The sequence below is a fragment of the Neovison vison genome, chromosome 3, assembly GCF_020171115.1.
Source record: "Neovison vison isolate M4711 chromosome 3, ASM_NN_V1, whole genome shotgun sequence".
In the NCBI taxonomy this organism is placed as follows: domain Eukaryota; kingdom Metazoa; phylum Chordata; class Mammalia; order Carnivora; family Mustelidae; genus Neogale; species Neogale vison.
The window spans coordinates 170,627,436-170,640,832 of record NC_058093.1 but is presented as its reverse complement, the minus strand read 5'-3'; the positions used below and the strand labels follow the sequence as shown (position 1 = coordinate 170,640,832).

The 13,397-nt window shown below is 43.7% G+C and overlaps 1 protein-coding gene across 3 annotated transcripts in view; it reads left to right on the top strand.

Annotated features, from left to right (window-relative positions):
• LAMA3 (laminin subunit alpha 3) overlaps nt 1-13,397 on the top strand; it is a 263,197-nt gene that overhangs the window by 173,354 nt on the left and 76,446 nt on the right. For 2 of the 3 annotated variants that reach the window (XM_044243267.1, XM_044243268.1), the window contains 4 exons: nt 1,491-1,652; nt 4,115-4,213; nt 6,425-6,508; nt 11,453-11,683. In XM_044243267.1, coding sequence (XP_044099202.1) covers nt 1,491-1,652; nt 4,115-4,213; nt 6,425-6,508; nt 11,453-11,683 — 576 coding nt within the window. Of the gene's footprint in view, nt 1-1,490; nt 1,653-4,114; nt 4,214-6,424; nt 6,509-11,452; nt 11,684-12,607; nt 13,063-13,397 lie in introns of those variants that run through there. The other variant, XM_044243269.1, reaches the window with a different exon arrangement.

The following is a 13,397-nucleotide window of genomic DNA, read 5'->3' as shown; positions in this document are numbered from 1 at the left end:
AAAGTTTGGTTTTTCGTTAGTACTTCCAAGTGGGGAAGAAGTGGGTTGTCCTGAAGCATGCAGGGCTGGTGGAGATTTTATGTATTACTTTGTTGAAGCGTTAAACTTCGCCCTCGGCATCCCTCAGCTTGCAGAGCTGTTCCCACAGATGTTCTCATGCTCAGTGCCCCAGTTTGTCAGGTGGGCTCAAACGTCTCCTGCTCAGAGGGGCCTTCCCTCAGCACTCCCTATGAAGTAGCTCACCCTTCTTAGTGTACTCTAGCATTTATCCCTCCCTGACATACTATACAGTTTAGTTTTAAAATTTGTTTATTATATATCTTCCTCCAACACTAGCATTTAAACTCCTTATGCATTCCTGGGGCCCAACACTGGATCCAGAATATAGTAGGTGCTCAATAAACACTACACTCATAGGCTAAATGGAGTTGGTCACTCTTTTCCCTTGCTTCTTCTTACCTGCTTATTTTCTTTCCGTTTTACTTTCTGTCTCAATTACTTTATATGAACATTTAAGTTAAATTTTTAAAGTTATTTATGTGAGTTTTTGAATTAACTCCATGAAACTGAAACTTTTGTTGCCTCCACTATTCCATGAACCAGTAGGCTCATGGTTGCTTTCTTTGTATGAGTGATGTCTTACATCCAACAGATAACTCAAGTACAGGTTATTTTATATATGTCATTCCCAAAAGGAATGTAGGCTCGTAGTTGAGGAAAAAAAATTAGTTTGTTTTTTTTTAAGATTTTATTTATTTATTTGACAGACAGAGATCACAAGTAGGCAGAGAGGCAGGCAGAGAGAGAGGGAGGAAGCAGGCTCCCTGCTGAGCAGAGATCCCGATGTGGGGCGCGATCCCAGGACCCTGAGATCATGACCCGAGCCAAAGGCAGAGGCTTTAACCCACTGAACCACCCAGGTGCCCCCAAAAATTAGTTTATAAATCCACAGAAGTTTTCTATCTTCAGGGGAGCCCGGAAACATTATTCCTCATCAATGTCTTATTAATTCCTCCCCTCCCCCCATCATTTAACTCTTGGCTTCCTGTCTGATCAGGGAAATATGTCATTATGAGGATTTATTTAGAGGTAAGTAATGAGAGCAGGCCACTGTGTTCCACCTCACATTTGCTCTCTAAGGAACTCACCATTAAAATGTGCCCATAGTCCTAGTTATTATTCCCACACTTATTTATATATTACTCAGACATTTATTGAACACCTGCTAAATGTCAAGAACCCAGGATGTATGCTGGGATACAAAGAGCAATCCCACATACATATGATCACCGTTGTCTGAGAACTCCTAGTCCTCTCAGGGCAGTGGGAGGCAGTGCTGGGTGAGAGTTCTGTGCAAGCTCAGGAAGGGGCATATACAGGAAGCCTCCAGAACAAGATGGCCACCCCATGGTTTTTTCTACTGCGCATAATTCACCCATCACCAGAGAAGCTGAAGGCACATGTTTCCACCCTTTGCTCTTGTGTTCTAGTTTGTGGATATGATGGGTTGGCGCCTGGAGACGGCAGACGGAACAGACATCCCTGTCTCCTTCAACCCGGGCAGCAGCAGCGTGGTCGCGGACCTCCAGGAGCTGCCCTCCACAGTCCACAGTGCGTCCTGGGTCGCACCTCTTTCCTACCTAGGAGACAAGGTAAGGACGTCCTGAGCCCTCACCGGGCCCCCTCCATCACGGCGTGAGCATCATTTCCTGTCTGGAAGGAAGCATCAGGAAGTCCAGGTTACTAAAACTAAAGAAATTAGATGAGCTACAAACACTGGAAAGACGCTGCCCTCCCCTGGGAGGGGCTGAGTGTACCCGACATGTGTTCGCTCCCCAGCAAAGGAAATCATGTACCACGGCTTTTCTCCGGTTTTACTTAACCATTTAAATAATATCTGTTGCAAATGGGGCATGTGTGCTTTTCAAAGCCAGTGCTAAAATTCTTTGTTTTAAAGCAGAAGAAAGGCTCCTTGTCAGGAAAACAAAAGCTGAAAAGTGACTCACGAGCTTATTAAAAGAAGCACAGGATCCGGGGGCAGCTTGGCTGTCATTAGCAGAATTGCAGGCAGTTAGTGAGACGCTCCTGTTCCTCTGGGAGCTTGTAAACAAGTTGCTCTTCCTTTGCTGCACAAATTGGCATAGCTTGGTCCCCTACACTTGTTTCAGAGGACGGAAGTGTGGGCTTCCTGTAGAAACATCATCCGGTAATGTATGCACTGGGTAGCAGAGGGTAGAATGTTCTAGAAGGTGTAGATGTCACAGGGCCCAGCTCAGGAGGCAGTATATTCTCTTAGAATCATTAAATATGAGGGCCTTGTCAGCCGGAGATCTACAATTCTGACTTCTGGTTGAAGGACTTTGGATTTTGTCCTTTGAGTGTGGGCAATGTAGCTTCTCTCTTATAACCCCTCTCCTTCCTCATTTAATGCTCATCTTTGCCTTCACATGGCAATCCCATGTAGAGCTCCTCTATTACTCTGCAAACAATTACCCCAAAACTGTGCAGCTTAAAGCAGCAGTCCTCTTGCCCAGTTTCTGGGGATCAGGAATTCAGGAGTAGATGGTTCAAGGTTTCTCACAGAGTTATGGGCAAGATGTAAGCCAGGCCTGGCTCCAGACCTGGAGGGTCCACCTCTGGGCTCAGTCATGTGGTTGTCATAAGCCTCTGTTCCTCACTGGCTACTGAGGGGAGCACTCATCCCAGGAGTCCCCCGGGTGCTACCTAAGACTCCCCCTGACAGGGCACCTGGCTTCTCCTAAAATAACCAATAGAAAGAGAGAGGTGGCGGGGGAGGGAGAGAGAGAGAGAGAGATGGAGAGAAAGAGAGAGAGGGAGGGAAACTCAGAATAGAAACCGCAGTCTTTTTATGACCTAATTTCAGAAATAACGTACCCTTACTTCTGCCATATTCCGTTCATTAGAAGCCAGTCCTAAGTCCAGTCCAACTTCAAGGAGGAGATTTAAGCTCCACCTCCTGAAGACAAAAGTATCAGAATCTGTGGCCATATTTCAAAAACCACCTTAGCCCATCAGAAAGTAACAGTATTTAATCTCCGTGGGGTGATTTAAATTATTAGCCTGGAATACTTCCAGACTCTACGATCATAGCTCTGTGATTTGGTTAGGTTGCAGATTCTAGGGGACTTCGGTGAATTGGGGCCCAGAAATGCTGTTCCCTCTCCCCTGCTCCAAATTATATGTGTGTCTCAAGAAGGGTGTTCTGTGCTGCTCCACTCTGAGGTGATGCTGCCTCTTGCTTTTCTCTCTTAATTACTCCTTTCTTGACTGGTTTTTACCTTATGGGTGGGAAGTGACAGGACCGGAGGTGAAGTAGCCATCCCCAAACTATGATCTTAAACCTCCACCATGATCGTGCTACTAGGTGGCATTGAGAAAAGGTCCTTAGACCCACTGGAGCAGTCTGGCATGGCTTATGTGTGATTGTGTGGGAAATGCTCACCATCTGCTCTCAGGAGAAGTTTTTTAAAAAATTATTTCTAGAGGTTCATTTTGTAACTGATAAATATTAACCAATTCTCTCAGTGATATAAGAAGCCAATGGCCTCGATTTCTTAGAGTAGCTATAGATTAAACGGACATTAGTTTAGACATCATCAAGAATAGAAAGATCTTACTTCTTTCTGTGTGACTAGTATCTTTCTTTCCTTTTAAGATTTTATTTATTTATTTGAGACAGAGAGAGAGAGGAGGAGAGAGCGAGCACACACAAGGAAGGGCAGAGGGAGAAGCAGACTCCCCACTGAGCAGGGAGCCTGATGCGGGGCTCAGTCCCAGGACCTTGAGATCATGACCCGTGCCAAAGGCAGATGCTTAACTGACTGAGCAACCCAGGTGCTCCACTAGTATATTTTTAAGAGAAGCATCTCCTTGCTTGCAAAACAATCATGTTCACGCCAAACATTTTAAATAATATAAAATGGTACAAAGTAGAGAGCTAAAATACCACCTTCAATTCTTCATGCCCAAAATGACCACTAACAGGTAGATGGTATCTTTCCAGATCTCATGTGCCTATGTGGTTTTTATGCGATTAGTGTTTCCATGGGCTCTTCTAATGCTTGTGCTCTTGATCCTATCATTACAATTTTAGGTTTCTTCATACGGAGGCTACTTCACCTACCAAATCAAGTCCTTTGGCCTTCCTGGTGACATGGTTCTTCTAGAAAAGATGCCAGATGTGCAGTTGACTGTAGGTATCAGAACACAACCCAAGTGGCTGGAAATAGTAGTTGCCATTGGTTGCTGATCCAACTTTAGGGCATCTTGATAAAGAGCCTATAAACCAATTGGATTAAGTCATCTCCAATATTTTGTAGAGATCGAGAGGGACATTGAACATAGGAAAGCCCCTTCTCAGGATCCTGCTTCCCCTCCCCATCCAGCCCTTGTTTCTGCTCCCAAGGAACATAACAGTATCTCACGCTTGCTTCTAAATAATTACTTCATGTTAAATTTTTTTAAATGTCTCTATCTTTCAATTTTGTCTCACCAGTGTTTTTGAGACACTCAGAACATTGTTTTGGCCTTCCTGTTGGCAAGGCCACTTTGCTGGGCTCATAAAGGACAGCTGATCCCTGTCCTTCACTCAAGTGTGAGCTAAGAGGGGAGATGGAAGAAATAGACACGTAGCTACAACCCACTGAACAAAACATATTTGAGGTGCAGTTCAAACAAGACCCTGAGAATTGGGGTCTGAGTGGGGGCTTATGTGGTTGAGAAACCTCCAGAAGGCTTCATGGAAAGGGTTAATTTTGAGCCAGACCTTTCAGCAGAGGATTGACAGGAGAAGCGCCCTTCCAGAGGCAAAGAAAAAAATAAACCAAGGCAGAGGGGCAGTGCCCAAGGGGTGACCTGTCCCACTTGGCTGTATTTTCAGTGATTCCAGAGTCATAGAAAACAAGCGGAAGGGTAGGAAAGAGGATATCTAGTGCTACGCTAAGGAATATGAGTTCATTTTGACAGTAGGGAGCCACTTTGGTTTTCTTGAGAAGAGAAGTGACATCGGTACACCGTGTACCAGCCACATGATCTAGAACTGCAATCTAGAAATTCCTGGAGGGCAGGGTTCATGTCACATTCTGCTCTGAACCTGTAGACATCCAGGGCCCAGTATCTTGAACACAGGTTGAGGTGTCTGAGCCTGAAATGGATTCTGTTTCTGGTTTTAGTGCTGTGGTTAAGGCAGTGCAATTACAACTTCCTGAAGGTTTTTGTTTGTGTGTCATTCACCGTAAGACAGGGACTAGCAAGTCTCACACATCTTGTCGCAGCTGAGAGCCTGGCATTCTGGTAGGTTTTTGTGTTTAGGCGCTGCTGTGTTGTGTTTTGTTTTTATTGGCACCCAAATTTGTTGAACTGTTGTTTTAAAAACTACGAGGAACCTTTGTCAGACATCTTGAAAATGAAACACCAGAGATTTTAGAGGGAAAAGAGCTCCACCATAGAAATACCAGCCTGGCAGTGCTGTAGTTCAGTTTCCTACTTTTTTGTTTCAGAATACCCTCAGCTCGGGCCATTAGTATACCAGTACTTATTGTCAAAGAGTTTATTGTACAAACAGTTGGAATTCACAGAACGCGATGACCAGAATTTCTCCTGAATTTTACCTCCGAACATGGAAAATAATTAAGGCTCCTGAAACCTTCACTCTGCTTTGTTCCAAACCACTGTAATTAAAAGCCTGTGGGGCATGTTTCTTAAATGAAGGTTTTCAGTGATTTGGGATGGCAGAGAATGGTCTTTTTTCTGAAACACCAGCGCTAGCGTGTGGAACACTTTTGGGCTTGGGGCTGTAACAGAAAAGCTAGGGGTTTTGTGTACAGGTTTGGGGTGGAGATGCTGATGGGGAGTGTTGACCTTCCCATTATGCCCTGTTAGGAGTCCTTAAAGAGCCCCTTTTATGGAGAGGGGGATTCAGAGGCCAAGAGTGAACAAGGCTGGCTCTCACGGGGAGTGGGCTGCAGGGCTCTCCCTCTTGCCTGTGGCAGCTCCACGGCTCACCATTTACACAGCCTGCCAGCCCCTACTGCCGCCCTGTCCTCCTCATGAACTCACCCACCGAAGAAGCAGTTTCTTGCTACCAAAGCCTGGTCCTGTCAGCAGCAATGGAAATGCACCTTATACATTGATTGTGAAGCATGGTTTTTGTAAAACAGGAATAATAATAATCCATCTTTTTAGCCACTTTCCGTCAAGGGAATTTTCCTGGTTTCTGTTTGTGAACATGCACTATATTAGGTATTATTTACCTGTTTCCATTGACTAATCCTTTTGCCAGTCTGTTCATTTCACTATTTATTAGAATTGAGTATTCCATATAATGCAGTCACAGAAATTTGTTCTTATGGATTATAAACCTCAGACTATCTCAACCATGGCACTGATGTTTTTCTTTACACAGGGTCAGCGCATGTCCATCGTCTACAAGGAACCAAGTAACCCACGACCAGACCGGCTGTATCATGTGCGTGTACAGGTGGTGGAGGTAAAAGAAACACATACAAAAAAATCATTCCTTTTTTTAAAGATTTTATTTATTTATTTGACAGAGAAAGAGAGAGAGAGAGAGAGAGCACAAGAGGGTAAGTAGTAGACAGAAGGGGAGGGAGAAGCAGGCTCCCCAGAGAGCAGGTGAGCCCAATGTGGGACTAGATCCCAGGACGCTGAGATCTCGACCTAAGTTGAAGGCCATTGCTTAACTGACTGAGCTACCCAGGTGCCCCCCCAAAATCGTTCTTGATGATCCTCTTTTGTTCTACGCCTTAGTTCTTTCAAGCAATTATGATTTTTTTATGTTATGAATTTAAAATGTTAATTATACTTATGTATATATAATTTGTATATATGCATTTAAAATATAAGTTATATAAAATATACAGAGTTTCATCCCCAGAGGGCTTTGTTTATACTATCTCTATGGCACTTAGCACAGTCTCCCCTGTCTTAGAGGTAACTATCCTTGTCTTACAAACCCCGTGAGCTTGTAAATGCTATGAGGTAGCCCCCTGTCATCCTCATGCCTTCCTCAGTGGCCAAAAAATGCTTGGGATGAATGTATTGAAGAGCATGTCATTCTGTTTCTATGAGAGTGGCCATGCCAGCAAAAATGGTGGGGTGGGAACATCCACTAAATTCTCTCCTTCAGTAAAGCAATGAGAATATTGGCAAAAATGGTTAGAATCGACTATCTAGAGCTCTGGAAATTGACCATAGGCTCACAGCAATCTGAAAAGTGTTTAATCAAGAAAACTGGCTGAATCTTGGTAAGAACCTCAGGCTCTGTGGCAGTCAGTTTGCTCTGTTCCCATTTCCCAACCATATCTTCACAGTAGCCTTGAAAAGCAGTAGCCCACCAGCAAGGTGAAAACAAGTAGCCCATCAGCTGCCAAGGGAGACAGAGTGGCATTGGAGCTTATGCAAAGCCTCACTCCCAGAGAACTGTCATAATTTGACCCATTGAAGATTTTCTGAAAGATGATCCTTCCAAGGCTGTCTTTGTTTGATCTGACTTTTGTAGCTTTCCCGAAATGAAAAGCATTTCCCTTAGTGCTGTCATTGAAAACATTTAGAGGTAGCTCCTTAACTTCAGAGCTGACTGAGGTGATAGGTTAGAGCTGGAGATAATAATAGGCTAATCACAAAGCTTAAAATAAAAGGCTGGGAACAAGACATACATAGGGGCTTTGCAAATCTCCAGCACAATCTTAGAAAGGTAGAAGGCCACACATACCCAGGAGTGTGAGCATGCTCAGGAAAGGCCCTAATCCCTCACCTCTGACTCACCTGACAAGACCCTAAGCCCTCACCCCTGACTCACCTTGAGGCTCTGAGCAAGCAGGAAGTGAAGGCTAAAGCAGAGTTGTAAGCTGCCTGAATGAGTGTTGAGAGGTCCCTCAACATACCCACAGAACACTTTTGCAATGACTGGGGACTTTGGTTTTAGGCATTTGAAGAAATCTGTGTCCAGCCACTAGCTGACCACTAAGCTAACCAAGCAGAGACTTGAGCGGCCATATATGACAAAGAATACAGACTTTACAGAATTCATTCAGAAAAGTCATTAAGCAAAGATACCACCAACAACAGTAAACACTAATAGCAACAAATTCTGGGGAGGGGAATAAGTATGATTTCCTGAGTTGCCACATTACATTATGTTAAATGCCCAGCTGTCATAAATAAATAAATAAATAAATAAATAAATAAATTTTTTTTTGAGATGTATAAAAGAAATAGGAAAGCATGGTCCATACATGGGGTAAATGGCAATAACCATAAACTGTCTCTGAGGAAGCCAAGACACTGGACCTATACAGAAAGACTTTAAATCTATATACATCAAATACAACTAAAGAATACCACGTCTAAAGAACTAAAGGAAAATAAGAGAACAATGTCTCACCAAATTGAAAATAACAGTATTGAAATAGAAATTATTAAAAAGAACCAAATAGAAATTCTGAGGTTGAAAATTGCAATAAATGAAGATTTCCCTAAAAAGGCTGCTATGGACTGAATTGTGTCCTCTCCAAATGATCTCTAGTTTGAGTATATTTGGAACAAAGAAATCATTAAGGTTAAATAAGATCATGAGGGTAGAACCATGATCCGATAGAATCAATGTCCTTGTAAGAGGAGATCCTGGAAAACTCTCTGTCAACTAAGTAAGACAGTGAGTTGACAACCATCTGTAAGCTAGCAAGAGAGTTCTGACCAGGGACGAAACTGGTTGGCATCTTGATCTGGGACTTCTAGCTTCCAGAATTGTGAGAAAATAGATTTCTCATGTTTAAGCCATTAAGTCTATGGTATTTTCCTATGGCAGCCAGAGCTAGGACGAGGGCTCAACAACAGAGTTGAGCAGGCAAAAGAAAGAGCAGCAAATTTGAAGGTCAACTGAGATTAGTCTGAAGAACAGAAAGTACAAAGAATGAGGAAAAACAAAGACTCTGAAAGGCATGTGAGACAGAGTCAAGTGCACAGCATATGCATAATTGGAGTATCAGAAGAAGAGGAGACAGAGAGAAAGGAAGAGAAACAATATTTAAAGAAATAATGGCTGAAATTTTCTCAGATTTGATGAAAATCATTAATCTATACAACCAAGCTCAACAATCTCCAAGTAGGATAAATGCAAGAGATCCACACACAGAAACATCATAGTAAAGGGTCTGAAAGACAAAGAAAGAATCTTAAAAGCAGTGGGAGAGAAGCAATGCACATCCAAGGTTCTCAATAAGGTTGACCACTGACCATTCACTGGAACCCATGGAAATCAGAAGACAATGGGATGGCATTCAATGTGCTAGAAGAAACACACTGACAACAAAGAACTACATATACAACAAAATGCCCTTCAAAGATGGAGGAGAAAGTAAGATATTACATTATAAACAAAACCAAGAGAATTCATAATCCAACCCTCCTTGTAAGAAATACTAATGGGACTCTTTAGACTGAAATGAAAAGACACTAATAGACAATGGCTTTAATACATATTAGAAATGAAGAACATTAGTAAAGGTAACAACATAAGTAAATATAAGGGGCAGTAAAAATATATCTTTCGTTTGTAACTTTTTTTCCTTCTGATTTAAAAGACAACTGCAATATAGCAGGGATGAAATGAAGCGAATAAAAGCAAAGTATTTGTGGACCATTGAAATCCAGTCCATATTTACATAAATGGTCCATCATGGGCAAATATATAAGGGCTGAATATAGATAATGGTTGTTTGGGACTCTAGGTGGGAATAGGTAGTAACTACAAATGGGCACAAAGGTTCTTTTTCAAGGGGGTAAAAATATGAAACTGTATTGTGATGATTATATACTTTTATAAATTTACTAAAAATTGTGTACTTAAGATAAGGGACTATTACTATATGTAAATCATATCTCAAACTGTTAAAAATTTAAACTAAACTCCTGTTCCTATCATATTTATATGTAAATAACAATAGTTACCATTTATTGAATGTCAACTACATGCTAGGCACTGGGATGAACACATTATATACACTATATTATTTAATTTGCTTTACTCTTCATCATAGTCCTGAGAGATTAGGTATTACTATGTCCATTAAAGAGATGTGGAAACCTAATTTAAAGGAGGCAGCAGAATATAAAGATTATATATGAAATGATGTTCAATATCACTAATCATTAGAGAAATGCAAATCAAAGCCACAATGAGATACTACCTTATAGTCATCAAAATGGATCCTATTTAAAAAAACAAAAACAAAAAACAGAGAATAACAGGTGTTGGGGAGAGTGTGCAGAAATCGGAACACCTGTGCACTGTTGGTGAGGCTCTAAGACAGTGGAAACACTGTGGAAAACCGTATTGAGGCTCCTCAAAAATTTAAAGGTCGAATGACCATATGGTTCAGCAATCTTCCTTCTGGATGTATAGCCACAAGAACTGGAAACAGGGCTCTGAAGTGCTATTTGTGCGCCCATGTTCACCGCAGCACTGTTTGCAGTAGGTCAGAGGTAGAAACAACTGAAATGTCTATTGGCAGATGAATGGATAAAGCAAATATGGTATATACATCTATTGGGACACTATGTAAGCCTGTCACATGCTGGCATATGATAGTTCTAGCTAGCTAGATGCTAGGGCGTAAGGGGATGACATTATGCCAAGCGAAATAAGCCAGTCACAAAAAGACAAATACTGCACGAGTCCACTTAGATGAGGTATTTGAAGCAGTCAGATTCATAAAATCAGAAAGTGGAATGGTGGTTGCCAGGAAGGGGGGGAGGAGGAAATGGGAGTTATTACTTAATAGGTACAGAGTTTCTGTTTTGCCAGATGATAAAGTTCTGGAGATCAGTTGTACAACAATGTGAATATAATTAACACCATTACCCTTAAAAATACACTTCAAAATGGTTGAGATGGTGAATTTTATATTGTGTGTTTTTTACCATTGTAAGAGTAAAATAAAATAACATAAATGTGTGTGTGCAAGAAAAAATTGAGTTTCCTGTCCCAACTATGTGTGTTTAATGAGTGATCTAACTGCATGACCCAGTGGCCTTCCATTTGCCTCTTTCCTATATCATTCTCGCTCAGTGTTTGCACACACAGAAGTACATTTTAAAATAAGGATAACACTAGGAAGTCTCATTTCATTTTATTCATTATTTCCTGCTTTCATTTTTCCCCTTTCATGTGGTACTCTCTTCTTGGGAATAACCCAGGGCACCTAACTTCTGAATTACAAATCCACTATCTTTCACTTATTTATTTTATTTTTTCTTATTTATTTAATTTTATTTTTGTCTATTCTAGTCTATTCTCCCATATGCCCTGAAAACGTCTTCCCTTTGACTTGTGCTGGGTGTCTGTCTCTCTGAAACCTCGCAGAAGTGAGCCTGCCGAGGGGAAACCTTGTCTCTCTGTTTTCACTTGTAGGGAAACTTCAGACACGCCAGCAGCGGCGGCCCGGTGACCCGGGAAGAGCTGATGATGGTTCTGTCCAGCCTGGAAGACATGCGCCTCCGAGGCCTCTACTTCAAGGAGACGCAGCGGCTCTCTCTGAGCGGGGTGGGGCTGGAAGAGGCCTCGGACACAGGAAGTGGGCGCAGAGCACACAACGTCGAGATGTGTTCCTGCCCCCCTCACTACACTGGTGACTCATGCCAGGTAGGAAGCTCTCCTTCCCCGTAAGACTCCCCCACGGGACTGCCGTGGCTGGCCCTCCTGTCTGCCGCCCGGCACTGCTGCCCAGATGGTCCGCAGCACTCTGCCCGGCAGACAGGTGTCCACTGGGCTCAAGCTTCTGTCTTCCCGGGACCACCTCCAGGTATTAAATAGGAAAAAGAAATCACAAACATCTCGAATTCCACAGGAAAGCCACAGGCACTCGAGCGATCCTGAGAGTTGTTGAAATCAGGACTTTCTGGGAACTCGAAAGGAGCGTCCCAGGATTTGAGACACTGCCTTCCCGTTGGGTGACCTGGGGTTCTCAGGCTGTTCTTGAACAGAGAGTTCCCTGCGACACCCGCTGCCGATAGACTTAGAGCCCAGAGAATGTCCTGATTCTTCCAGGAGAAGTTGCGGCCCGATTTCCTAGCTCCCAGCAGACCTTCCTTCATGGGAGGTCCAGCCAGTCTGACTTGTCCTCCGATGATTAAAAGGTGCCGTAAAATGAAACCGTTTCATATCTCAAGCTGTAAGTGTGGGAGGGAGAGAAAGCACAATGTTTGGTGCAGTTATTAGGAAATAGCAAACATTGTCACTCGGCGTATTCCCTGCACCCCGCGTGTGTGCATTCCACAACATCCTTCCCTTTCTGTCCTCACCCCTCAGAAGCAGAAAGCCCCCAGGGGATCTGAACTCCAGTTCCTTTTTTAACCTGCAAACATCACCTGTGCTGGTTTTCTGGAGACTTCTGTCTTGTTACAGGTAGTCCACAGGTGGCTGCTACCTTCTTCTCCCCCCCACCCCCCTTCCTCCTATCTCATTTCTGGCCCACCTAAATAAAATCATAGCCCCAGGGAAGGAGTGGAACCTCTCCATTACCAACCTCCTGCCCAGGGCGTGTTCTCTGCACATGACTCAGCCTATGATTTGCAGCTGCTCTGATGGGCCAGTGCCGTCTGCGGGGTGAGGTGGGTAGAAGGTGGTGCGTGCCCCACCTCGCAGGAATTACAGAGCGGCGTGCTTCCCTGTGGGACTGTTATGTGTGCTCTCTCACAGGCTGACTCATGGGTGAAGTTTACAGGTGGGGCCTCCTGCCGCAGACAGCCTGCCTCACCTGAGTCAGGCGGGCCTGGGCGCTGAGCAGGAAGCGCAGGTATAAGAGGAAGAGGCAGGCTTGTGTGCAGGCAGCAGGACGCCCAAGGACCAGAATGCCCCCAGCAGTGAGGTGGTCAGCCAGGAGCGCCGGGTGGCTGTGGATCTTGGGGGCAGCCCTGGGGCAATGTCTGGGATATAATTCACAGCAGCAGAGGCTGGCCTTTCTTCAGCCTCCAGGTCAAAGTCATCTGCAAGCAAGTCATACGGACTTTAAACCCAGCCAGGTAACATCATTCCCTTTTACGTTCTGGTTTGGGATGGGGAAGGGTTCTTAGCTTTGTGACATTTGAAGTGAAGGGGATGAATGAATTCTGGGTGGGCTGGGGGAGGGGCCCAGAGCCTCCCTGTCCCATTGACTGACAGTGTTTATTAGGGTGCCTGACAGATTGCTCTCCGGAGCTGTTAACCGCAAACCCTGTAAACATCAGCCCGCCTGGAAATGCCCAGGCAGCTCAGAGTCTGAACATTTGTGGGACGTTAGTACCCTATGAAATTTTGCCTTTTGAGAGTAACCCAACCCCTAAGACAAAAAAAGTCCAAAGCCTGTAGACCTCCAGAT